General features: G+C 40.7%; 1 protein-coding gene across 15 annotated transcripts in view; it reads left to right on the top strand.

The window, feature by feature from the left end:
* Positions 1-27248, top strand: part of LOC102107718 (rap1 GTPase-activating protein 1-like) — a 43743-nt gene that overhangs the window by 5353 nt on the left and 11142 nt on the right. For 13 of the 15 annotated variants that reach the window (XR_015771988.1, XM_088051999.1, XM_088052003.1 and 10 more), the window contains 17 exons: positions 2923-3016; positions 3471-3506; positions 8683-8730; positions 9842-9880; positions 9998-10189; positions 15188-15291; positions 16729-16807; positions 17094-17147; positions 17238-17321; positions 17700-17800; positions 18435-18564; positions 18813-18968; positions 21111-21182; positions 21371-21457; positions 21987-22121; positions 23512-23658; positions 24868-24971. Coding sequence is in view for 14 of the 15 variants with exons in the window: in XM_088051993.1 (XP_087908119.1) it covers positions 2923-3016; positions 3471-3506; positions 8683-8730; positions 9842-9880; positions 9998-10189; positions 15188-15291; positions 16729-16807; positions 17094-17147; positions 17238-17321; positions 17700-17800; positions 18435-18564; positions 18813-18968; positions 21111-21182; positions 21371-21457; positions 21987-22121; positions 23512-23658; positions 24868-24971 (1662 nt within the window). In the remaining variant the exon portion in view is untranslated. The remainder of the gene's footprint in view (positions 1-2922; positions 3017-3470; positions 3507-8682; positions 8731-9841; positions 9881-9997; positions 10190-15187; positions 15292-16728; positions 16808-17093; positions 17148-17237; positions 17322-17699; positions 17801-18434; positions 18565-18812; positions 18969-21110; positions 21183-21370; positions 21458-21986; positions 22122-23511; positions 23659-24867; positions 24972-27248) is intronic. The other 2 variants (XM_088051998.1, XM_088051997.1) reach the window with 1 other exon arrangement.

Below are 27248 nucleotides of genomic sequence, written 5' to 3'. Positions count from 1 at the left end.
TAATTACAAAAATGTGAACATCTCTAAATGTACAGTAAGACTTATGATTTTGTCATCTACTGGACTCATTTGGATAATAGAACTATACTAGGATTCAACAGTAAAGAACAGTGTCTACCCAAAGTTTTCCAGTCTCAAGTGTTGAGATGAATTCTTAGTGAGAGGACGGGGGCAGGACTGCCCATGTTGACCTGATGTAGGAGCTGCCAGATTTCCATGATGCAGGTGTGTATTTAACTCCTCTGAATGATTCAGGATTCACCTCAGTGACATGCCAAAGAAAACACTAGCATTCTACAAGGCCCCAGGACATTCAGTTGCACAAAAGGTTCTATTGTTACACTTCTTTCTGAAAACAAGAATTTCTCAAATTAAGCTCTTGCCTTTTTAGGGCTCACAGAACAGAAACTTCAGACTTTTAAGAGACAGTGAAAATGTTTTGTGCACTGCCTTGGACATAAATTTTGTTCATCCCAAACATTCTTCAAGTAAATGAATAAGATGATAAATAAAGCATGTATGTATTAATTTAAAATACATTTGCCATCAAACTATTTCAATATTTATTTGAGGTTGTCAAGACTAACTCCCTCCCAGACATGTTATGGCATTAATTTCTAGATGCATTATACAGATCTCTCTCATTTGAATTTCAGGAGAAAATTGTGGGATGGAAGCATTGTGTTACTTTGTGTAGATGAGCCTATATGCAAGTTACATGATGCCATTGGGCCACTAAAATGAATTGTGAATTGTCAGAGAACTGGTGAGCATTATGATTTTTGGAACTTGCGGTAGAGTAGTTTCAAGATCACAGAAATATGCTGTACCTCCATACAAGAGGGAATGTAGTCACTGCTTTCAAAGTGAGGGTCTGCATGACCGCTCTCTTAGCTTGGAAGCAGCAGCAGTTATGCATCTCAAAGCTACAGGACAGCAACTCTGGATTGCCTTGTAGGATTATTCTCTGCATTGTATGATGATTGTATGGCCAGTGACAATGGTGTCTCTCGGGCTCTGTCTTGGGACTGGTGATCTTTAATATCTTTATCAATGACATAGTGGGACTGAGTGCACCCTCAGCAGGTTTGCAGACAACACAGAGCTGAGGGGTGTGGTTGGCACAACAGAAGAGGGGAGCATCCAGAGAGACCTGGACAAGCTTGACGAGTGGTGGTCCCATGAGAATCTTGTGAAGTTCAATGTGTCCAAGTGCAGTGTGCTGCACCTGGTTTGGGGCAATCCCAGACATGGGCACAGACTGGGAGATGATCTCATTGAGAGCAGCCCTGTGGAGAGGGACTTGGGGACTCTGGTAGAGGAAAAGCTGGACATGAGCCTGCAGTGTGCATTTACAGCCCAGAAAGCCAAACATACCCTGGGCTGCATCACAAGAGGGGTGGCCAGCAGGTTGAGAGAGGTGATTTTCCCTCTCTGCTTTGCTCTTGGTGAGACCTGATGTGGAATACTGCATCCAGCTCTGGGGTCCCCAGGAGAAGAGAGATGTGAACCAGCTAGAGTAGGTCTAGAGGAGGCCAGCCACAAAGATGTTCCGAGAGCTGGAGCTCCTCTCCTACAAATACAAGCCGAGAGAGCTGGGGCTGTTCAGCACAGAGAAAAGAACAGCCAAGGGAGACCTTATTGAAGACTTCTAGTACTTAGAAGTGGCTTATTAAAAAGGGAGAGTGACTTTTTACAGAGCAGGTAGTGACAGGATGACGGGGAACGGTTTTAAACTAAAAGAGAAGAGATTTATATTATATGTTAGGAAGAAATTCTTTACTCAGGCAGTGGAACAAGTTGCCCAGATAAACTGTGGATGGCACATCCCTGGAAGTGTTCAAGGCCAGGCTGGATGTGGCCCTGAAAGCTGATGTAGTAGGTGACATCTGGCAGAGGGGTTTGGACTAGATGATCTTTAAGGTTGCCCAAACCCTTCTGTGATTCTATGACCTCCTAACAATCATATTCATGATTGCATTACAAAGTGGATGAGCCCTGTCTCCTGCAAATCTGTGCTTAGTTCCCAGCCCCACCTAAGTGGCCTTCACCATGACTTAAGCCCAGCTGTGACTGCTAGTAAATACTGAGAGGCATGGAATGCTTATAAAGTAATAGTAGGAGAGGTGCAGCTGTCAGTGAGACTGTAGTGCCATGGGCAATGCTAAATATGTCTTCTAAACTACAATGTAGTGTTTGTGTTGCTTTTTATTTTCTCTTCTATGAAATCAAATAAAGTCCTGCTGCTGTTTGGACACACTGCTGCTCCAGCAGGGACCATAGTAATAATATATTTTCCATAGCAGATGTGCAGACAAAAGCTCACCTAATCTTCATGCTGGCTGTACCAGTGGTAACACAAAACTGTGCCTGCATCTCTGCAGGGTGTTAGTATGGTTCTGTTCTAGTGCCATCTCTGTTATGCTCCTGTCTTTGAGATTAATACCTGGGCTGTGGCAGCTGGGGCTGTCCTTTTGGTGCTGATTTCAGTGATGGTTCAGAACTACTTTCATCCTTTTTAATATGGTTCTGTTTTGAGAGCTGATTACAAAGCTTCTTGTGAGACATGTCTTAATTCTGCTCCAAATCCATGATGGAAGAGGAACTTGGCAAAGAAAAATCATTCAGCACTTCCATGACAGTTGTGAGGAAAATATTGTATGTGAGCAGAGACAGAGCAGTCAGAAGCCAGAAAATTGTTGCTGTTACATCCAGGATGTTTGCAAATGGTAAGCGGTAAGTTCAGCCACCTCAGGGATTCTCACAGGGAATGACAGCTTCCTTATAGGCAAGACATGGCCTGGGGAGAGGAATAGTAAGCAGAAGGCAGAAGAGACACTACAGGCAAGCACTGACATCTTGAATTCTCTTGAGTTAACTTTTTCCTTTTTTTTTTTTTTCTTCTGCCTCTGTCTGTTGCAGGAGGCCTGAGGAGGCAGTGCAGGGTTGTAGTGATGTTATAGACTCTCCCACTGAAGGCTTTCCATGTGTCCTCTCTCCTGCTGTCCCCAACAAGGTAAAAGCATTCCATGTTTGGCTCAGGGTTGGTGCATACTTTGAGTTATGTGTGCAGAAGAATTGACTGAAATCAAGCTCATGTGCATGTATGTCTTACAGCTATAGTGGCCTCCTTCTGTGAGAATCCTGAACTTGCTAATTTGACCAGTTCTTATGCCATATTATCTCAAGTCAATCTGACCCATTGAAAGAGAGGAATTCCTGATACCTGACTGACCAGGGTTCAGGTCAAACTTTTGCAACACAAGGCAGAAGACAATTTGACCAGTTGTTTTGTCCATGCTACCAATTAAGGAAGAACAATTTCATTGTGTCTTCAGCAAGCAAGTAGTTTCTTTGCCAAAATATGGTAGGAGCTGTTTGCTCCTTCCATATCTGAGTTTCCACAGAAGATAATGTTAGCTTCTGCAAATGTCAAATTATTTTTCTCTGTTGTCTTTTCCTTTTCACAGACTGTGGACTTGTTTGAAATGATTGAAAAAATGCAGGTAAGGAGAAGTAATTCTGTCAAACTTTGTGATCTCGTAATTTTTTGTAGCAAACAAATAATCAGCTACTATTTGTCCTATTGTTTCACTCACAATATCCTTTAATGCGGGCTTGCAGAATTTTTAGGTCTTCTAGGCTCAATCTCTTACTCCTCAATAGGATTTCAAAAGCATTTTTCTGTGTTCATTTTTCCAGTCAGCATGATGGAAGCAACAGACACAGGTTATAATTCTGCCTGTTCTTTGCAGAAGTGTGATTCTGAGAGAAAATCAAAGTTGCAATAAGTTATCTCTGGCATTTTCTTCATGAAACTTCTGCTGGGTAACAGGTATAATGACAGGTGATTAATGGGATGTTAACCTAACTGCATTTAGCAAGGTCAGGTAGTTTAATAAATAACTACTGTAGGTCCTGTCTTGTGTGAGAAAGAAGGACTCTGGCTTAATTCTTACACAGAAATACATGCATTTAGCTGCATATATTATGTTATAAACTTAAAATAGGGCAGAGTTGGGTTTTTTTCCCTTTTTATCGTATCAGATAAAGAAATAGTAATATGTTATATGTGTTAAATATCTAACAATGAAGTTAGATTATGTTTTCAGATTATGTGTTCTCAGAACATCCTAGCAGGTTACCAATATTTTCCCTGAGTGGTGCACCTTCTTTAAATTGCTGTGGTTAACCCTGACCTAACATAACACATAGCACTGCACATAACTCCTGGCTTTTATTATGTGCAGGAATTACACTTACCAAAACCAATTAACTTCTTTTCTGCAATTTGAGTGATCAAATTATGAATATGAAGAAAGTGCCTGACTTCAGTGAGATGACAAAGGCGAGGAGGTGGAAGGTAGCAGCAAAATGCTCAGTTTAGAGTGATGAGGCTGAAGTAGTTTTTGGCAGACTAGAGAGAAGGAGTGTGGGAGGGAGGGGCTGAAGGTGTATCTGCCATGTATTCATGTGCACACAGACACAGACCTTGCAACCACTGTACTGACATTCACACTGTGTTTGGGCTGTGTTCTAAATGCTTTAGAATAGCAAGCTCTGTGAGTGCCTCTAGCTCATTTACCTCTGTGCAGGAAAGTAAACTTGGGATGCAGTGCTGCTTCAGTTCAAGCACATGCTCAAAGGTTGTGACCATCCTTCCCAGGCCTTTTGAAATACAGATAAGGAAGAGTCACTACCAGGTGTCCCTCTGTGGAAGACTGGTCCTTAAGATTGCCAATGTTTCTCATCTCCCCGTTTACTCATTTCCCAGTTACATGGAAAGTCTGACTGGATTTGCACCTCTTTAGTTAGAGAGATAACAAGGAGCGGATGGGAATTTCCAAGGCATGCAGACTGCCTAATTTTGCATCTATGATGTTTTCTTAGCTGCCCATTATTAAGACTTTATGGTATTTTTTATTTTTTTTTTTTTGGTTAAGCTTGTTTTGTCACCTGACTTGCACTAGGAGAATCAATAACTGCTGTTAAGTGTAACAGATTTTTGAAAGTTAAGTGTTTTCCAAAAGAAAAAAAGAATTTCTAATACTTTTTATGCTCTTTGTTTAGATTTTTAGTAATTCTTTATTCTCTTTTGTTTGTTCTTGCTTTCCCTTTCCTTACTTTTCCTTCCATTTGATTGTGACTATCCTTTAGATTTGTTGAACCACTCTTGAAAACAAAATCTAGGGTTTTCATTAGCAATCAAAGTGTGTGAAAACCAAAGCAGGAGGCTTGAACATTACTCCTGTAAAATAACAAGGAAAAAGTCTCAGGATAGAATTGATTGTTGAGTACTTTAACAATTGGATTGGAATATAGTTGTTGGACTGAAAATTAGGATAGCCATTTCACATTCTTTGTGATGAATTAACAGGTAAAGTTGTACTCTCATTTTTCACTGAAACTAATCCCAAGATCTGGGAAAGAAGTTTACCTTTTTTGTTTCTTTTTATTTTTCTTTTTTCTCTTCAAATTTAGTTATCATTTCTTGGAAATAAGTGGGCTATTGACCACCTTGTTCTGTGCTTACAGATCTAGTGAAGTCACAGTATATACTCTGTTAAGAATGCTTAATAATATGTTGTTCCTAGATTGCTTTGCAGTGCAGGCAATTGAAAAACAAGGAAATTTTATTTCATCCAATAAGGTCAGATGTTTCAGGTCTTTGTATGTTTCCATAACCAATCCCTCTTCACTTTTGTTCACTCCCTCTGTTCTGCACTCCTACAGTTTCTGCATATTGTTCAGTCTCATTTTCTCACAACTACTTTTTTTTTCCTGTATCCCCTTTTGTATCCAAGTTGTCTGTTTTGAACAGTGCCCTCCAGGCACTGCTCTTTCCCCATAAAATATGTGTATTATCATAGCATTGTTACGCCATGTTGGACTCTGACTCTGGGTCTGGACACCTCTTCCTCTGTCATTCATTCTTTCATCCTGCTCAGGCCGGGTGCTTCCTGTGTACAAGACCTTGGACATATGATAGATATCCCCAGACTGATGCTGTCTGCAGTAAGCTACCCAGGGAAGCTGGCAGTGCTGCAAGCCAAACCAGATAAAACCAGAAGGATGTCTCAAGGGGTGGCTGAGACTGCTGCAGTTTATTCTTCTCCGTTTTGAGGAATGACAGTGATCATCAAGCAGTTGTTCTGCCCATGTTTTGACACTTCAACAACTTATGCTGGAAGTTTTCTGTGGTCCTGGTTTCCCTTTGAAATAAAACTTTGGACTGTACAGCCCACGGCTGCATTCTTCTTATCCTAAGCTTCACTCTAGAGGAGAGGTCGGTAGATTTAAACTTATGTCTTCTGCTTCCAGGCTACCAGGAGCTTCCTTAACTGTGCAGAGTCATGGAATGTGCTGGTACATTCCTTCACTCTCTGTAGAGGCTCTGATACAGAGATCTTTACAGCAGCCCAGAAAGTTTTCCCTCAGGCCTTGCTGGGATACTGGTCCAGGACCTCCTGTGAAACTGGAAAATTCTTGCATTATCAGATCTGCCGAAAATGCCAAGGAAGGAGAGAGAAATATTACAAGATTGCAGTTTCCCAATCTCCATTTCTGCCCCAGTACTTCCCACAGTTTGTTGTGGAAGGCTGTGGCTGCTGTGTACCTCTGCGTCCATCCTGCCTCAGTCCTGTTTTGACAGTGCACAGGACTTTCTGTTTCTTTTCCAAATCCATTTCAGAACCTGGTCTTTCTTGTGAACCTCAGCTCAATGGGTTGACAGTTGAAACACAGCAACAAAACACATTTTAGCACTTACATTCCATGAACCCAACTTTTTCACCTTTACAACTTCCCTAAATGCAAAATGGCTATTAACTACCTCTGCAAAAGATAAAGATCACTTGTCAACCTGTGTTCCATCTTAATTTCACAACTCGCCACTTCCTGGTAATTGGTTGTTCATTTTGTCAATGCTGTGTATTGACAGCACAATTCAGATCATATATTCTAAAGTTTTCCTATGAAGAATATTTCCAGGCTGGTATTTGTTTAGTATCCATTGGTTGAAAATACAAAAGGAAAACAGTTGCTTTGGGGAGGGTGTGTAACTGTCTCAAAGCTCAGCTTTTGTAGTTTGATCTTGTGCCACCCTGTAGATAACATGTGAAGCTTCTTTCTCCTAGTAGAGCTGAGGAAAATTGTTTGTTTTTTTGTTATCTGCTCATTGTTCCTTGCTTGCTTTACTGTGTTTCTGTATTTAACCAATTAAATTTTGTTGTTACTGCTACTTTCTGTGATTGAACTCAACCTCAGACTTCTGAAAAATTACCTCATGCACCTGCTACTAGTCTTCCTTATCCTGGAGTGTGGCCATACTGGTTTACTTCGGATGTTTCTAAGAGATTTTTTTTAGGTGTTAGGCATTTCTTGTGTACTCAAGGTCTGGCTCCTCATGATCTCATGCAGGTTTAGGGTTTTTTGTGGCTCCTTCTTAGGTTCTTTTAATAAACTTTCTCATTTTCCTAAAACCTTGTTTTTATGTGAAGTAGATGTGCTGGGTTTTTTCTTTCCTTTTTTTTTCTTTTGTTACTCCTGCAAAGAGCATCCTGGTTACTTTGAATCCTCAGCTGTTAAGGTTGATGTTGCTCCGTGTTGCTGGTACTATGCTAGCAGTTTTTGCACCCTGTACAGCTGGAGCATTGTCCAAAACTTTTGTTCCTGAGCCTCCTAAGTCTCCACTGTAGAGCTCCTCTGAAGTTTACCTATTTCTACCAGAACCTAGTTGACCAACCAGTTCCACTGTAGAATATATGCACAGACATGGCTGTTTTAAATCCAATCCTGCTTATTTTCACAACCAAGTCAAGAGCTGCTTATCCTGTCTGGAATCCCTGATTAGCCAAACCATTAAGCTGTCACTGATGGTATATAAAAATGTAGTCTCAGCATCATGTTTCAGTATGAGAGTTACAAGATTTAGGTGACAATAGTTGAATATTCAAGTACTGTGTGTAAGAGAAATCTACATTTTAAATCCTGGTCCTCACCTTCCTATATGATGATACAAGTTCTGCTTCTTACTCTTCTGTCTGTGGTTCCCACTTGGACTATGGCCTGTTGACCCTCATATTTTCTTGTCTGGGCCTCTGTTCAGTCTGTGTTGGGGCTCTCCTCACTAAAATTGTCCTATTCTTGTGCACTTCTGCTGCAGAGGTGTGGTGGAAGTGATCTACTTTGCTGTGCTAAGGCAGAGGATGGAACAGCCTTAAGGGGGAAATTCACATTGGGATGCCAGCTCCTGATTCAGGAAGAGACTAGGCAGCCAGTAGGCTTTTGCCATTCCAACACATCTTGTAGTCATTGTTGCTTTTTTTTTTCTTTTTTTTTTTTCTTTTTTTTTCTTAGGATATGAAGGAAAGGTGCTAGAAGAGATTGGAGAATCAAATAAGAAAATCAGTTTGGGAGATTATTTTTAATATCTGCCAGTTGTCTACTTTTTAAGAGGTGTAAGCTTGGGGGTAGCTTTTCAGTTTTAATGCCAAATTAGAGGACTGGCTATTTTCTAGCTTCACTATTCCTTTTTATTCCAATCTTCCAAACTTGCTTAAAATGGGAGATTTTATAGAGGGATAAAATATGTATGTTGAGGGTATGAAGAAGGACACAGAGGGTATGTGAAACAGACATGCTAAAATACAAGATTCACTGTCTGTGACTTTGTATTTCCAGGGGAGTCGTCTGGATGAACAAAGATGTTCCCTTCCAGCTCCTCTCAAGGTCAGGCCAAGTTGTTGTTGCCTCCTAAATTGATGAGAATGGCAGATAATTACTGACCTGGCTTGCAGTGTGCTTTTCTACTGGAATGGACAGGGAGTCTGCAAACATCCCAAGAACACTTACATGCTTGCCTTTTTACTTCTCTTTTTTTTTTCCCTAGTTGCTGCACAAGAGGGTGAAACTATGTAGCTGAAATAGAATTAACATTTCCCTTTTTCTAATTTAAGTGGTTCCAATAAGAGTTTATTGTTATTAAAAGTGTTAGTTTTGACTAAGTCATTTCTTAAATTTATTCGATTTAAGAGCTGTAATAATATTTATGAAACCACATAGCATTTATTTCAGTAGTCTGCTTGATGACTCATAGAGATGCTACTAGAAAGTTGATCTGTTTTGCCCAATATTAAGGCAATAAGAATAGATACCTGTCTTTAAATCCTCAAGTTGAGGATTAATCTCCATTTTTTCAGTCTCAGCTCAGGCCTATTAACCTTAAAATCAAATGTGACCTTGACTTTTAATCTGGGGATGACCTATAAAAAAAGCCACATTGAGAACTGACATAGCTTTATTCAGTCAGTGCTCTTTGTGGTGATGGAGGGGGCATCCAACTGGCATAAATTTGCTCAGATACTGCTTCTGTTCTCTGAGTCACACCTCGGCATTGCTCAGATGCATACCACAGATCAGCCATGGATATGACACAGCCTCAATCTCATAACAGCACTTTTTCTGCCATTCCTGCTGTCATCCCTGCCAGCAGAAGGACAGCAGCTGTCTAACACTGTGTGGAAGGAAAGGAGAGAGGCTGCCACTGCTAACCACATCACGTTTACCTATAATTTGGCTACTTCCTCATTTTGCATGCCTATACTCCCTGTGGTTTGGAGGAGGAGGGTGGGTGGAATCTGACTTGTAAGTTTATTGTTCTCAAAGTTCTTTGTTACAATGCCGAGACCTTGGAAATGGAGTCTAACCTTAAGTCCTGAAATAAAACTCTAAGGATGACCTAGGGCAGAATAGAAGCTGAGGGCACAGCTTGCACAGTCATGAGAGCATAATACTTTAAAAGATGTCACATGATTTTGCTAATGGGCTGTTCTGATTTCAGACGGAAGAGGAGTATATTCCTTATCCCAGCATCCATGAGGTGAGTTAGTATTGCTCTCCTCTCTCTGTTTGTCCTTGGATTTCATTGGTTTTTCAGCTTATTGGCCTTCCAGCTTACAGATCTGTTAGCTTTAATGCTCTCTGTCCTTCTGAATAGGTGTTACAGAAAGGGTGGCCATATCCTCTCATTATCCTACCCCAGTTTGGGGGCTATTGGATTGAAGGGACCAGCCACAACCTCTCCAGCTTGAGTCCAGCTCTGTCTGATGTACCCTTTTCCTGGAGTGGTAAAGTGAAACTGGAAAGTGACCCTACAGCCAAGCTGTACCGCAAACATTTTCTGGGAAAGGTAAGGGTGACCTTCAGAGCCTTTTTTGCCCACCCAGCCGCAAGGCTGAAATGTTTCTTAGACTTTTTCTGATGGACTTAGAAATGTCTGCACTGCTACTGCATTTCAGTTCCTTATGGTGCCTTGCACTGATGTAAATGAGGTAGATACTACAATGTGTATGTATGTAGTGTTTTAAACTGTTCGTGTCCCCTTGTGAAATGTGCATCATCCTGTGTATTAGTAGAAAGATTTGCACAGGAAATGCTTTTATTTAGTTAAGAAGGTCTTTTGAGGCTCCTGTACAGATACCAACCTTGGGATAACAAGCAAACAGAAGTGTAATAGTATTGGAAGTGGAAATGGCATTATTTTCGGAGGGGACTTCAGCACTGATAGTGCAAGCTCCTCAGTAGGAAGCAGAGCAATCCATTTCCCTCAGTGTATGGTCTTTACAGAATGTATATGATGAAACCAGACCATGTGTTTTATAGTTGTTGATTGAAGTAAGTTTGGTGCTAAATGTTCCATGAATATAAAAATTCCAGTTTGACACATAGGGAAACAGAGCTAGGCCTCATAAAGTAAACGGTTTCTGGTCAGCCATTAAGGTCCATCTGGGTGGGCCCTGGGTGTTTAGGGAATTGGCTGATTACCAGACTGAATCTCAAGATGAGATTAGCCATAAAGAGCAAGTGAGAAAAACCCATGATCTTTTCTGAGATTTAGTTCATGGTATAAGGACATAAGAAAGTCTGACAAGTGTGCTCACACTGCGTCTTATTCAGTGATCTCCCTCAGTGACTGCTGAACGAATTCAAAACCAGAAATAGGTGGTGCTTTGCACAGTGCTGGGGACCTGTTTTGCAGTAATTGGGCTTGTCAGACTGATCTTCTGTAGGAATCTTGTTCACAACCCTGGAAAATTACATTAATGTGATTTATAAATAAGGAAAAAAAAAAGAAGCCTTCCTGGAGGCTTCCCTTCAAGACTAACAGGTCTGCTGAGCAATCTGTTAATGGACATTTATCCTGTAACCTTCTGGAAGCTTTTTGTATGCTAACTGTAATTATTTTTCTGTCATGGTAAATTTAGGGTTGTGCTTTAAAGCTTCCAGATCCAATAGGACGAGAGGAAAATTTGGATATGGTTTTTTCAGTCTGAACATAGGATTCACTGCTGACCTGATAGCACAAAATAGTTGAGGTTGGAAGGGGCCTCTGGGGCTCATCTTGTTCATTCTCCTGCTCAAGCAAGGCCATATCGTCATCATTCCTTCCAAGTGAGATCCAGAATGTCCTGGGTTGATTATGACTTCCTCTTTTGCAGAGCTTCACATTTGCAAAGTGCCCAGCTATCAGTGCCTCAGTACTACAGACAAACTCTCTCCTGTATTCTTTCTTTTCTGGTGCCCAGTGTTTTATTCTTTGCCTTAACTGACATGAATGTGTGTCCAGGCTCAGTTAAACATGCAAGTTTTTGGGCAAGCCAGTGTCAGAAAAGAATAAGGTGAACAGGATTCTTGTGTCACAGAAAACTCTACCCATGGCTAGAAAACTTTCCCTATGGTTTAAAAGCTTAGTTAAGGAGAGACCTCAGAGCTTTTCCACTAGAAGAGTATTTTTTTCAGTGCAAAGTTAGCAGTGGCTTTGATGCTGTGTTGGATCTTTTTCTTGTTGGTATCATGGGAAGGTTATTTCAGCAATGTCAGGAAAGATCTCTTTCATGCTTTGAATAATAGCAAACAGTTCTTACCTGAAGAAGAGTCTGAAAGCATCACATGGTGGGAGAGGTCTAGCCAGTGGTTTAGGGAATATCCTTTAAGCAAGACAGGTGATCAAAGTATTTTGTGGTACTACAGACTTAATATGCATGTCTGTGTTTGCACATATGGATGTGCATATGTAGATTGCTCAAACTTGCACAATTCTGTGATACTTTTTATAGAACTTTTACTTTTTACTGAACATCTTACAGCAGATCCTGTAAAACAACCACCAAAAAATATCAATAACATTCAAGTCATAGCTCAGTTCCTTTTCCTTGCCTCGTGACCTGTATTTTGTATGATGATTACACAGTGAGATTTATTTAGCCTTTAGGAAGAAGGCTGAAAAACCTTATGTCTTATCCTGTGGGAATTATTCAATGTCTATGTTGTTTCTCAAGGCTGTAATAAAGAGAAGTAGCCTGAAGCCAAGAAGGATTTAATAAAGGTATACATTGTAACTGCCAGTCAAATAAACTTAGGGTCCATTTTCTCAAGCACTTGAAGCTCTCAGTGCTGAGAGAGAAGCTTTCTTGCTATACATTCGTATGTGATCATGTATTTCTCCTTTATGCTGTCCTTTCTTTGTGCTGGTTAAAGTTGCTGCAGATGGCAGATATCTTAGTAGCTTTATAACTTCTTTGGCAAACTGTCAGCTTTCCTTGTATTTTCTATTAGTCTTCTCCCTTGGCCCATGGAAGATACTTAATTGTTTTTACGGAGATCTATTTGAAATCCAGAACTATCTTTCAGACTATATTAAATGTTACAGAAACTGCATCTGTGGCTGAACAAATTTGTACTTAATACATACGTCACTCAGCTCCAGGGTATCTTGTCATCACTGACTTCCTATCTTCAGTATCAACTGTAAAGCCTTTTGATTGTTCATCTCTAACTTCAGGACAGCTAACAATAAAGGCTGCTGTCTGTTGAAGTAATATGGGTCTGACTTATGTTGCCTGTATGTTTTTATAAAGAAAGAAAAACATAAGAAGTAAATTATAGGTTTATTCATGCATACAATTGCTCAGATCTCAGCTTAAACCCTGGACTTACATTCAGGATCAAGCTACATAGCAACAATGGCTTTGTCAAAAATTCAGTTCTTTTAAGACCTCCATTAATTCTGGTACCCATTCCCCTGTGAGGATTGCACCCGTTTGTGCATCTCTGCCTAGCTATCAGCTGCAGAGCTGACAGCCCAGTCTCCAAAGCAACTGAGATCCTCCTGTCGGATCTGCTGGGGTCTGGCTAAGAAATCTCATCAAAAGGCATCATAATTTCTGGTCTTTGCAACTCAGTGTTACTTTTAGCTGCAGCTAACCTCAGGCTTTGGCTCCTTTTCTTTTGATTTGCCTTCTAGTTCTGATTTTTGTTGGCATTATGCTGTCTTTTTCCTTTACAGCTTGTCTTGGGCATCCAGCCTGGAATTTGGCTTCTTGGTTTAAGGATTTTGATTCTAGACTTCAACAGACCATGGAGAATGGTCTTGCTTTGCTCCTTGAATGTCTGTTCCTCAGCTGCTCTGTCTTTCTGCCCTTGGTCACAGTGACTTACAGCACCTGATTCTTGTTCACATCCCAAAAATCCATTAGTATCCTGAAAGTCGTGGTCAGGAGAAATAAACTGTCCTTTGTGGCTTCCTTTGATTTCAGCTTTTTTTCCCTTCTAGTACCACTGACCAATGTGACAGATCACACTGGAGTTCTGTGATTTGAGCACTGCAGCTAGAGGCCATATTATTCTATATGCCTCTTGTCTGCTCTTAGACCATAACTTTTTCAGACTGCCTCATTTGATCAGCAATGGAACCTTTTGCCCATAAGTCAGTATCAGGGCAGTTCTGGCTATTGGGTATTTTCTGTCTCAAAGAGGAGGTGAGGACAATGACATCTTTAATACTTAAAAAAGTTAGATAGCTACATCTTCACATTTTGGTTTACAGTAGTGACTGTAGTCTTACTTATTCCTATATTTTGTTTGAAAGAGAGGATTGGTTTAAGTCTGTTAATTTCAAGTTGACTGTGTCCACATAGATATAAGAGTATTTCACTAGATGTATCTTTATTTCTGACAGTGAGTCAGAACTATGACTAATACATAAGATTTAGACAGCAAAAGACAATTTTACTAGTGTTTTGAGAGAGGTTACAATCAATCAGAGCCAGAGCAGACCTTCTAGGCATATATATTTTCTATATATTCTAGGCAAAAGACTGAGGAAGGAACTGACAGACTACAGCCATTTTTTATCAAGTTATACTTTGCTCCCACTGGGTTCTTCACTAATTTATTGTGCCTGGAGTATTCCTTTCACAGAACATATTCCAAATTGTTCAAGTTTTGCCTGTACAGCTGACCACAACTTGCTGTCCCACTTCTGTGTCATGCATGAGGACGCTTTTCCACTAGGATGTTGAGAGTGAACAAGGCATTTCTGCATGATTTCACCTAAATAGTATTTTCTTTGTGCTGGAGGTTTCCATTCCCATCCTGTGTCAAAAGGCTTTAACCTTTTGTGGTTAGAGATTGTATAGCAATATATGTGGTATAGCAATATAGAAAATACACATTGCTATACCTAGGGCACTGGAACATGGCTGTATACCCAGGAAGAATGTATGGCTACAGCCACTTATGTATAGAGACTGTGAAAATGTTTGCGGTATCTTTCATTGTTTCCATGACTCTGTTGCAGGTGCACTCCAGTAAAGCTCAGGCAGTGTTAGTGGCACTGCTGTGTCCAGTCTTCATCTGTAAAACCGCTTTGCTTTCTGTATCCTTCCTGAGATGTGAGCACTCTTGGAGTTCAGCCATTTACCATAACCCTGCCATTGCTCTTGAGATAGAAAATACCCACAAGCAGGTCCAGTTGAATGTATGCAAGATACTGCTTAGTCAATCAGAATCTGAATGGATACAGGGAAAGTTCATGAAAGACATTATTTTATTTACTAGAAACTCAATTTCTTCAAATCAGGTTGCTGAATGTTCTAATACTATTCCTTCTCAGGAGCCCTTCTGATGTTGGACAGGTGAGGAGGAAGTGAACTGACTGGAAGCACTTCAGTATGCTCATGCACTTACGATCAAGTGGGCTGGAAGACAGCATACACACATCTGGAAGCATGCTACTCCTAGTTAAATTAAACATTAGTTAATCTTGGTTGTATGCAAAAAAAACCAACCTGGTAAACTTCTCCAGGAAGTGTGTTGGGGATAATGCATTTTGGTTTCCTGTTTGCAGGAGCACCAGAACTTTTATTCCAGTGACATGTCCTTGGGCTACCTAGTACTTTCTGTGAAGTATGAACAGATTGAGAAACAGGAAAATCTACGCCTGTTGCTGAGGTAACAGTGCCTGTTATTGAAGTGTATGCTACTGTGCTGTGTATCCTTGCACTCCCTCTGTGTAGATGTGGATGGGAATTTTGTGTCTTTCTTTTGGAGAGAAAGGAAACTGCAAACAAACCTTTGAGCCTTTTTTTCTTCCCTTCTCTTCTTGAGTTGGTCTCAGCAGTTTCCTTAAAGAAGATGGTGCAGGTGCATCTTTGTAGTACCTGTGTGGAAAATACTGTTCTTCCCTCAAACAGAAAGCTTTTCTGTTTATTCTGTCTACTTAGAGGCATGTGAGTACTCTCTAGGAGAACATGGATTCCCTAATTAGAGGACAGGCTAGCCCAAGCTTTGTATTTGAGACTAAGGCTCCCTTGGAGGTGATCTAGAACATTACCTAGATTCCTGGGGCAGTCTATGAAGTCATAACCCTTAGAGAGGGTTATGAAGAGACATATTACCTAGAGAGAGCTGCTGAATGAGCTGCAGGAAGAACAGAGAAGGATCTTGTGTAGGTGAGAGGCCACTGCAGAGAAGCTTTTTACCACACTATGGGCTGGGTACACTCCCAGTAGGCAGTGCTACTGCAACCCGGTGATGGACAGTTGCCGCTGACAAGGATTTGTCCAGGATTGAGGGAAAGAAATGGTTACATGGGAATTAGCTACAAGAAAATCACTGGTGAGTTTCCTTCAGTGTCTGAAGAGAATCTTTCAGACTGCCAGCAATAATCTGGGAATAAAGAAAGAGCCTGTTTGTGAGCTGTGCCTGGGAGTGTTTATCTTCCTATGTGGAAGAGACCAGGGAAGAGCAAAAGGGTAGTTATTCCTCTAGTAAGATACTTTGTTATACGCAGTAGTTCTTGCTCAATGGCTTGTTTATCATGGTTTGAAGAGGCTTTTGACAGCCCAATATTTCTTTTTTCTTAGAAAGATATCTCCTTGACTACACATACAAAGAGGAAGGCAGCTTTCCTTTGTCAGTTTTCTGGAACAATGCTACACCTGTTTCTACCTCCTTTAATTTGCATAGATCTGCTTTCCTAAGCTGTTTCTTACAGACCTTTTAACAATCTTTCAAGCCCTCACTGATCATGGGAATCCCTTATTATTCTGTGTCTGTGAATTGTATTTTGACATTTAGATTTCTGTGAAAGAAAACAGTGGTGGGGGGGAAGCAAAATACTTCCTCAAGGCAGACAAGAGTGCAAAGGAGCAGAGAGACTAAGGGCTCCTATTTTGTCTTCCTCTGCTCACCACAAGAAATACTGGGCAGTAAGAAGAGCAAATGCCTTGCTTTTCCAGTGATTCTATGCACTGCAGTTAAAATTAACCCTCTGGAATTAATACTTAAACAGTACTCTGAAGAAATGGCTACTCTTTCTTTAAAGAGCCAGTGTTGCTTGTGTCTCCCTTTAGCCTTGTCTCTAATGCCTTTTTTGTTTTGTGTCAGGACTCGTACTGGCACCAAACATGATCTAATTCCCATTTCCTGTCTGAATGAGTTTCCCAATGCTGTTCAGATGGCAAAGGTGAGATTCATGCTTTCCTGTTTTTCTTAAGGCCTCATTCTTCAAGTTGTTTTCACCTCTGTCCTCCCATTTCCCTCTTTTTCTACTATTCCACTGTAGAACTGTCATGTAGTTCCCTTTTACCCTTCAATTTGCCTTCTCTTCTTTCTCTTCTAATATTACCTCAGAATTTTTGCCTGAAGGGGCTCCTGTCAGATAATTGTAAACAGTGCCTACACTCTCATGCCCACAGTAAGCCAGGGCACATGATAATCACACTTCTGTTTCCGTCTCTCTCACTCAACAGCTACTTTGTGAGGATGTGAATGTTGAACGCTTCTTTCCTGTCCTCTATCCCAAGGTACAGTGTTCTGATATATCTGTATATCACTTTTCCACAAAGGTCTGGCTAATGACATCCAGTTGATAATTTCTGTTTTCATTACCTCAGGCCTCGCAGCTTATTGTTGCATTTGATGAGCATGTCATAAGCAATAACTTCAAGTTTGGGGTCATCTACCAAAAACCTGGACAGGTAAGATTCATCAGATCCCATGGTACTTGGGACAAAATGCAAAGAATCAGTTTTCTTAGCATAAGGGATGTAATAGCATGATCTGCACTGTCCAGAAGCAGTGGCATTGAGGCAGCAGTGTTTCTGTAGTGCCGTAGTTCCTTTGGCTTGCCTTTTCCACCTGCAGTGTCTCTGGCAGTATAGGCTTTGTGGATCTCTGATCCCTAGCTCTATCCCTCATGGCAGCCTGGGGCTGAGGCACAGGACTCCAGCACCATGAGGGGCCCATATCAGAAATGTATTCAAGCAGAGATGATTCTTGGTTGAACTGTCTATAGAAATTACTGCCTGCTCTTTGTACTCCTTGTGCTTCTTACTACTTCTGCTTTCCTTCTGTAGACAACTGAAGAAGAAGTCTTCAGTAACACTGTAGAGAGTCAGGGATTCCTGGAGTTCTTGGATTTCCTTGGTGACAAGATTCAGCTGCAGGATTTCCGTGGGTAGGTACCCAGTGCAGCTGGAAAGCCAGATTAAGTTAGGGAGCATCATGTGTTCAGAGGCTGTGACTCTGTTACAGCCCAGCTTCCAGAGAAGTGCTGTGTCTTCTGAATCCCAGTGCAAGTGAAGAAGCCCTGGATGCTTTTGTCAGCCATCATGTCTGGGAACTAATTGGAGCTTAGGTCTCTGCTGGTATTTTGATTTAAAGGTCTTCTGGTACCTCAATTTGACCTGCAGTATCAGCAAAGAATAATAGTATTTGGCAGTGCAAATGGAAGTTTGTTTCACAGTGGTATGAGGCAGTATTGTTTCAGACTCTTTCCGTGAGGCATCTCATCCCTTCTGTAGTTCTAAGATATGGAGTGTGTTTCTTAGAAGAGTGCCAAAGAACGTAGCTACTTTGAGGATCCCTGGTTTAACTTCGTAGCTTTTAGCAAGCTGGCATGTTCACCAGCACAAACATGGTGCAGCTTCAGTCAGTGCATTGGTTTGGGGAAGATTTGGTGCCTCACTGTCACTGATTTCCTAAAAATTACCTTTGATGGTCCTTTGATGTACCACTGTTATTGATACCATCTGTCTTCTCTCTGCTCTCTCATTTCTGTTCTGCCTGACCTATGGCGTGGATTTGCTCAGGTTCCGGGGAGGCTTGGATGTTACCAGAGGCCAAACAGGCACCGAGTCAGTCTATACAAATTTCCGGGGGAAGGAGATCATGTTTCACGTGTCCACAAAGCTGCCCTTCACAGAGGGAGATTCCCAGCAGGTATCAGAAGGAGGAATAAGGATTACAACAGTGTGGCTGGGAGAGGAAGGGTATTTGAAGAAGGACTGCATAGAGGGGAGACTGACTGACTGTATAATGTTGGGAATTATGGCTGGAGTAATGGCAAAAGTAGTGGTTTGGTGAAGAGATGGGTTTGAGATGTTAGGCAGACTGGTGTTTGAAGTCCCATCATACTGTTCTGCTCTCTTTCACCTGCCTTCTCTCTTCATTATTTCTTTCCTCTCCAGCTTCAGCGGAAGCGTCACATTGGGAATGATATTGTAGCCATCATTTTCCAAGATGAAAGCACACCTTTTGTCCCTGATATGATTGCTTCTAATTTCCTACATGCTTATGTGGTAGTTCAGCTCACTCATAGCACCACTGGGGACACTCTCTACAAGGTAACCAGGATCAATAGATTAACCTGTACTGATTTTGATCCTTGAAGTGAAAACGGGTTATTGGGCCTTTGGGAGAGGTGCAGGTTCAGCCAGATGTTGTCCTGATTTCTTGAGTATCTACACCTGAAAGCAGAGTTAAGTTATATACTTTTCAAAATAGCTGATGAATTTCTGAATCTTACAGCTTTGGAATTGAAGCAGAAAGAATTCAGGTAAAAAAAATTTGTTTACATCGAAGAGCATGAGCCACAATTGATCCCACTTTGGGGATTGTCTCACTTACATTGTATAAGTCAGGTAAAATTCATGTCTGCATTGCTGGTGCTGCACAGCACAATGCTTGCATCTTGCACGTGTCTGAGGCTGCAGGTCAGGTACAGCTGGTTGACCTAACTATGGAATCCAAGCCAGCTACACCTGCTTCTGGGGATTCCAGAACTGATTCCCATCTGGCAGGAAAGTGTTACCTGTCAGGTAACTTTCAGTGTCACTTTCAGTGATGCTGAGAGAGCAGAAAATATAAAGAAACTTGGATCTGTGATGGATTTTTCATTGTGGAAACATTTTAATCCTAGCGCCATGTGTTGTATTATGGAGGGATTTTGATAATATGGTGGTGATGAATCCTTATGCCTTGGAGGTCTACAGGAACACCAAGAATATCAAAATTAGGACAGTATCCCCATCTCCTCTTCCATCAAGAGGGTGTCGGTGGTGGAGCAACCACCTTCTCTTGTTCCCTATGCTGTGGGCAGTTCGTTTGTAGTGAAGGCCATGTGTTGACAAGGCCATGGAGTTCCAGTTCTTCTCTTGCTCTCTGTTTTGTAGGGCACAAAAATTCACTGGACTTTTTAATGACAAGGGAAGAGCTGGGAAAGTTTGCTGTTTGTTGTGTGGCTTCCTGCCATTGTTTTCATCTTTGTCTGTCCGCAGTACTGTTTTTTTTTTGTTAGTGTAATAGGGCTACTTCATTCCATGAAGAAGAAATCATCCCAGTAATCACCCTAGAGCCAATGCAGAGTTTTCTGTGAAGGCCTTTCTAAAGGGCCTTTAACTGATGCTGCCTTGAGAGCATAGTAGTACACAAAAGACTGCCATTTGAAAGATTTCTTTTCCATTTCTTGTTGCATTTACTTAAGCTTTAGTGCCTACTGTTAAATTGGATTATTAATAAAATTTATTTCACAGATTCAATTTTTGCAATCAGAAAGCTAAAAATGCAAAGCAGGATTTTAATTGGTAGGTATCCATTAGGAGAGAGATGGAGGCTTTATAATTAGGGGAGGTGGCCTATATGTGAGAAATATTAATTAAATCAAGAGCCCATTTCCTCCTTCTTCTCATTAAATTCAGTCCTCTCAGTGTCTCTGTGACATTTATGTTTTGTTGTTTTGAGGCAGTTGTGGTTGTTATGACATTATTCCCTCTTGTATGAAAGGACAAATAATGGTCTTGCTTCATCTCAAACATGACAATAAAACCCCCTGTGAAATAGTGTGAGGTACTTTATGTATTTGGTAAGATAGCTACATGTAATTATGGGTAAGTTCTGTGAAGAAACAGGCGACTGTGTAAAAACTGGACTGCCTTACAGTTACTTCTTTAGACATTGGTATGTCAGGTAGGAGCATGCTAGAAATAAAACAAATGAAACCTATCTCTTACTGGGAGAACATTTGCATGTTTGCCACCTGTGACTCACAGAGGCAGTGGCACTGAAATACTCCCCTCAGTGTGCAGTGTATCTCCACCAAGGATTCTCTGCAAAAAAAATTAGGTCAGTACAAGCACACTGACAAAAGTTCTTTAGTGGAAATTAATCTTGCAGGCTGAATAGGAGCTTTTTTTTTTTTTTCCCTAAATATATTGTTTATACTAGTTATCATTTAAAAGAATTTTTAAAAAAGCTGTCAATTTAGCTTTATTTATTACTCTTACTGTGTGCACATCTAGCTGACTGAGTTTCTGGGAGATAAATAAACACATTCATCCACTGAGTTCAGAAACAGAGGGATGCACAGGACACTGTATTACATCTCTTTTGTATAGGTAAAATTTTTAGGAGGAATCAGATCTATCACAGTAGTTTGATGGTCTCACTTGTGTTCTGATACTCATTTTTTCCCCCTTATATTATTTCAGGTTTCAGTCACAGCCCGAGATGATGTCCCCTTCTTTGGACCACCTCTGCCAAATCCAGCCATATTTAAAAAGGTTTGTTTCTCTGGTCCTGTGTTAGTTGGCAGGGGACATGGTACACACACTTGTGTTCTGAGTAGGTATTGTCAGTCTGGCTAGAGCACTTTGGAGGTCCAAAGACTAGTAAGCAGAGCTTTTATAATGTGATATTTTTACTAGTGTTTTTGTCTCCAGTTTAGACTAGTCTTCATCTTGTCTTCTAGAGTGCAGAGTTTCGTGAATTCCTTCTGGTCAAGCTCATCAACGCTGAGTACAGCTGCTATCGAGCTGAGAAATTTGCTAAATTAGAGGTGGGTCTGTTACCAGGCTGCTTCAATTGAAAATTTTAATTATATATATATATATACAATAAATATATTATTATCAGATAAAGAAAATAAAGTAAAATTCCTGACTTCTAATTTTGTGTTGCTTAAGAAAGGAAGATGAAATGTGATTTTATACTCAGTTACGGGATATTTCCTTCTTATTTTTTAGCAGGTGTGATAGACTATGAACAGGTACATTTTGATATAAAGATCTAATCCTCAAGTAAAGGTGGGAATATGATGCATATATTTTGCTGGAGGAAATTCTGTATTAGCTGAAATTCAGTGTTAATGTTACAGGATGTATGCTGATATTACTGATTTTTGGTTCAAGGTACCGAAATTCTATTCCAGACTTTGCTGTTGGGGTTTTGTTTTTGTCGTTGTTGGTATTTTGGGATTTTTTATTTGTTTGTTGGTTTTTTTTATGAGGAGGATGTAAGACATTGAAAAAACAGGAAAAAATCTCTGCTCCCAATAACAGCTGTTCTCACGTCCAATGTTGATGCAGGAGAGAACACGGAGTGCCCTCTTGGAGAGCCTTTTTGAGGAGCTGCAACTTCGCAGCCGCAGCATGATGGGATTACCTGTAGGGGAGGATGACAAGATAGAGAATGGCAGTGGGGGCTTCCTCGAGAACTTCAAGGTGAGCCTTTCTACAAACCTAGTGTGGTCTAGAATTCCATACTGGCCCTTAGAAGTCAAACTCTTTATGCTTTGTGGTGGTGTCAAATGTCAGATGTGGTTTTATTCCATGACTTGCAGAAGAAGGAGTCAGTGTTTGCAAGAGGAATTGTAATAACTAGGAGCAAAGGGCTTTCAGTTCCTACAGCAGTTCCCTTGAATTAATTTTCTGAAATTGAGTTGAATTAATTATAACTGAAAGAATTGCAGGAGCCACTGCAAGAGTTTCTAACTTATCTTTGAGTGTACTGTCTAGAAAAACTGTGATGCTTTACTTACCCTCTAAAAGCCAAAGTTAATTTACCTTATTCAGTGTAAATGGCATGTTAGGGGGTTTTTATTGTTGATTTTTTTTTAATAAACCAGGTGACAGAACTTTCTTTTAGAAGTGATAAAGATGATTGATATGAGAAAGCAAAGGTTTTGTATGAATGGGCAAACTGACTTTTGAGCAGGTTATATAGAGAGAATCTTTACTGCTTTCTTATTTTATCTACTTGCCCTTTCCCACTCACATGGGAAGTGCCTTGGCACTTCTTTTATATAAAATGCTATATCTCTGGAAAGAGAGATGTGTTATAAATAGCATTTCTTCAGATGACTTTATGGCTTTATATGGTGGGTCAATTAGAATTATTAAGGTCTGTAAAACTAACCTGTTCACAAATAGGTTTGGTAGCTGTGTGCATAGCTTTGGTCAGGTCTGGGATGCTTTGGTGAGGTGTCTTTTTACATACAAACTGCCTTTGCTGCTAGCCATGAATTTTAACCCATCCATGTCTTACACTAATTTTCCCAAAATGTCCTTTTATGACTTCTGGCAGATGCTGTGATTTGCACGTCTTGTACACAGATGACATTTGTAAAAGGCTGGAAAGGTCTGAGTTAAGCCAGAAAATGGCTTTTTCAAATGCTGCAGATTTTGATATGACTGCTTTCCTATTGAAACCAGAACTCAAGTTCATGTGAGACTGAGCCTTACAGCCTCGAACAGGAGTTTGATTTTGTGTTTTTATAGCCTGTACTGGATAGGACTACTCCAGGTGATGCTGTTTAATCCAGTGTGCTGGGATACTTGTCGGAAACTTCTATTCATTGCAATAGGAGAAGGGAAGTGAAACTAGAGAATATACTTGAGGAAGTGCTCTTCCCAGAGCTCCATGAATCATCTATGACCAAAACCGGGCAGTGTCTAAGGTGCCGCCTTTCAGGAGTTAGGATCTGTGTGGTTCTGGTGTCAGTCTGTCACAACTTCCCACTCAATCTGTGGTGCTTCTCACACTACCCTACCGTGTGCATGTCTATATGTGTATATCTGTGTTTGTCTGTTTCCCTGCCTCCCTCCTGTTCAGCGGGTGATCAGAGGCCGCAGCCAGAGCCTGGATACCATGGGGATATCCATGAGAAAGCAGCAGCCAGCCACCCTGCCCAGCCGCCCAGCTACAGCTGGCCTTGCCCTCAGCCAGAGTGTCGCCGAGGGCCCTAAGGCCATTGCTGCGGTAAGGTATTCGGGTGGGCTGTAAGAAGAGAACCCGGCATACCTTTGTAACCACTCATATATTTCCTTTCCCTATTAGTTGTCCTCTTGTCCCACTGTGAATCTTTTTGTTGTATCATCCCATTTCACAAGTGGTGACAGCATGTGTTGCGGTCTGTTTTGTCTGTGCCCATCTCTAGCCCCAGTTCATGTGTAAACTAGAGCTGAGATTGATGCAGACTGGGAGAAGAAAGACAAACATGATTCTTCATCAGAGATCTATCTCTGCTATCCTGGATTAGATCCTGTATGGTGCCGTGTGTTAAAAAATGCATGCACTGTGGTTTGGCTGGAATGGTACTGTATTGTCATATGGCAAGACCTGAGAACATAAGGACACTAGAACTGTTCTGTTTTCTTCGATTTCACCAATGAGACTATTTTCTGTAATATAAGCAGGTGCACAAAATATTCAAGGTGCTGTTATGATGTAAAAAGAATTTACATGTTGGGAACAAACAGGAGAATGAATAAAGTTTGGGGTGGGAAAAAGAATGAGTATTTCTAGTCACTATCAAAGCCTTTCCTCTTTGACAGGGATACTAAACATATGTGACTAATGAATTAAAAATCTATCACAAATCTTTCCAGAAAATGATCCATGTTTCTGATACTGAAAATATGGTTACCTTGGCCAAAGTGCATCCAGCTGGTTGTGGTCTCTGCACTAGTGATGTCAATACAGGCAAACTACAAAAAAAACATCTCTGAGTAAGCCAAGAATGTGCCCTTCAGTGTGAAGATTTCTTGGTGACAGTTTACTTGGTTGTATGCATTCTCAATGTCAATACAACAAAGTCACAGCGTACTAATGACTTGGGTTTGCTGCCTCCTTTGCTCCTTTAACTTCTGGTTTTCTTTGCCTTTCTGGTTCTGCCTCTCCTCTCACCATATGGGGATACCTCCCTTCCCAAGCCTGTTTCTCTGTATACTGGCTGTATTCTGCCTTTGTTTCTTTATATCTGTCTCTTCCTCACACCACCTTTGTAAGCCGTGGCTGCTCTTGCTCGCTGACAGAAAGCACTCCTTGCACAGGTGGAGCTGAGCTCTTGTATTGCAGTAGAAGAGAGGATTTGTATCCATGTTGCAAACTCTTCTCCTATGCTTTCAGCTCTGCACAGCTTTTCCTGTCTTGTTCCTCTCCTTTCTGTCATGCTTTCCTTTTTTCTAGTCTTTTGCCTTGCCTGGTAGGAGCCCATCACGTACTCGAGCCAGCCGCTTCCACGGGCGACGGAGTAGTGCCATTGGCATTGAAAACATACAGGAGGAAAAGAGGTATGAGCTGTGGGGAGACGAGACAAAAAGGGTAAAAAAATCAAGAGGAGATGACAAAAGGAACATAGGAAGGTACATAGAGGCAGAGGGGGAACCAACAGGAATGAGAACTAAAATGGAAGTGGTTGGAATGGGAAGAAAAGGGACTGATTGTCAGCCGATGGAGAAATGGACAAATAACAGAAACAGAAAAAAATTAGAAGAGGACGTTTGGAATTGGAGAGAATCAGTATTTGAAGAAGAATGGAGGAAATGGGTGGAGGAACATTATAAGATCATTCTTAGATATTGTGCAGTATGATCCAGGACTCTTCAGTTTCTTGTTCTTCACTCACCACTTTTCAAAGACAGTCAGATGAAAGGCTGGTATTTGGGAAGGGGATGCTTGATTGTTTGTTTCTTTTCATGTTAAAATATTCAAATAGGCAAAACTTCTGGTAACTTAAAGGATTTATTTTAGAAAGCTTTAAGTTCAAATGAACTAGTGCTTAAGTTAGATGGTCTGAGAAATAATTATAATTAATGGATAATAGATATTATGCTGCTCCAAGGAGTGATTTGGCATATTTGACAGAATTATAACCATTCAAAAGTTGTCTTTTGGTCACAAGAGATTATTTAGTTAAATTATAAATTTCTCTCAGCTCTAGCTGAGACACCTTTTTAAGATTATGCTGACTCAAAAGTTGCATGAGTGCTCTGCATCTAATATGCAATTTTCCCAGTTGCAAGAATTCCAAGAAACAAGAAGACTGGGTGCAAAAGGGGGAAAGTCATCTCTAATGTAGAAACTACTTATTTTAGGAGGAAATTACTGTATTTTCCCTTCTTTCTTAATGAGGTGCCTATGACCTAATTTGAATAAAAGCAGAACTTTTGAGAAAAATTAAATCTTCAGGGACAACTGCCCTGTAACAGTCTAAGCTGTCACAGTAGCCACAGCTTCTCACTCCTTTAAATACTTTTATACCTTAGGTGGCTGTGTTATTCAATCCATTACTTGTGTACAATAACCATTTGAAATGTCAGAAAAAAACCTGTAAGACTTTACATATATACATATGACATATAGACATACATAATACAGGGAAAACCCCTGGATTTATTTTCTTTTTTTTCCCCCTGCTCTTTGTCTGGAGAGACCTGATGAACTAATTGGCTTATTTAGCTTTCCTTTTGCTTACTTGTAAACTTAGATGTGAGGAACAGGGAGCTTGTATTTTCTGAAAAACTTTTTGGGTCATTCTTGAAGGCGCAGTTTCACTAGCAACTGCTCTAACGGTTCATTGTTACTGAAAGCAGACATGATACTTCCCCTCTGTCCCTTTCATCTACCCAATCTTGACTATTCCTTGTGATGATTGCTCAGATCCCTAGTGGGCCTTTCATGGAACTGATTCCACCCATTAATCAAATAGAAAAAGTATCAGCTTTCTTTCACTGGATTAATTGTCTGCAAGGTTCTGCCATGCACTGGCTCGTGGAGAAGTCTGATGGGTACGAGGACTGATGGAAAGTGCACTCAGCAAGAATGAAGGAGGCTAGAGCATGCTCTCTTTCTGGGACCAGTGAGCTCAAAGTGTCACGTGTGACTTCACCCTAAAGCTGTAATTCAGTGATATGCAGGCTTTGCTGACAGCTGACCCAGTCCATCCTGCTTGTTAGTGTGTTGTAGGAATTTCAGGGTTGTTTTAGTTTTAGAATTACTTTTTGTCAGGGTAATTTCCAGTCTCACAAACAATTCTATTAGCATAAGTAAGGGTTATCATCAGAAACTCGGATGTGAGTGCCACAGCTAGGGTCAACTGGCCAAGAGAGCAGAGGAAGAACTTTGTGACAAGCTCCATCACTGAAGCTCTAAAAACCTGCCCAAAATCCCTTAGTTTTCCTTGCTTTAATTAAACATACCTCTCATTTCAGTTACTCACACAGACAACTTTCTTCAGAGGTACCTTGAAAAGTCCTAGTAGCAATAACACTTTTGTAACCATCATATTTACACACTCTATGAAATTCTATAGCTTCTTAGCACCAATGGAATGGGGAGGATAGAGGAAAAAGTTAAAAAATTAAAGGTGAATACTGAAATTAATTCAGGCTTTTATATCAATTCAAGAGGAGCTTAAAGTTGGCCATTTCCAGATGTCACATGTCACATCTAAGGAGTCTGCCCTTTTCAGCACAACTGTGTTTGCTTCCCTTTTACATGTATACAGGTAATACAGCTTTGTAGTGTGTCTTGTAAGGGAGTGTTAGAATAGATGGTAGTTAACTCTG

This window comes from Pseudopodoces humilis, chromosome 2, assembly GCF_049639895.1.
Source record: "Pseudopodoces humilis isolate 2021_Gansu_Grassland_sample_001 chromosome 2, ASM4963989v1, whole genome shotgun sequence".
Classification (NCBI taxonomy): Eukaryota; Metazoa; Chordata; class Aves; order Passeriformes; family Paridae; genus Pseudopodoces; species Pseudopodoces humilis.
The sequence above is the reverse complement of the archived record's forward strand: the minus strand, read 5'-3'. Positions and strand labels throughout refer to the sequence as shown.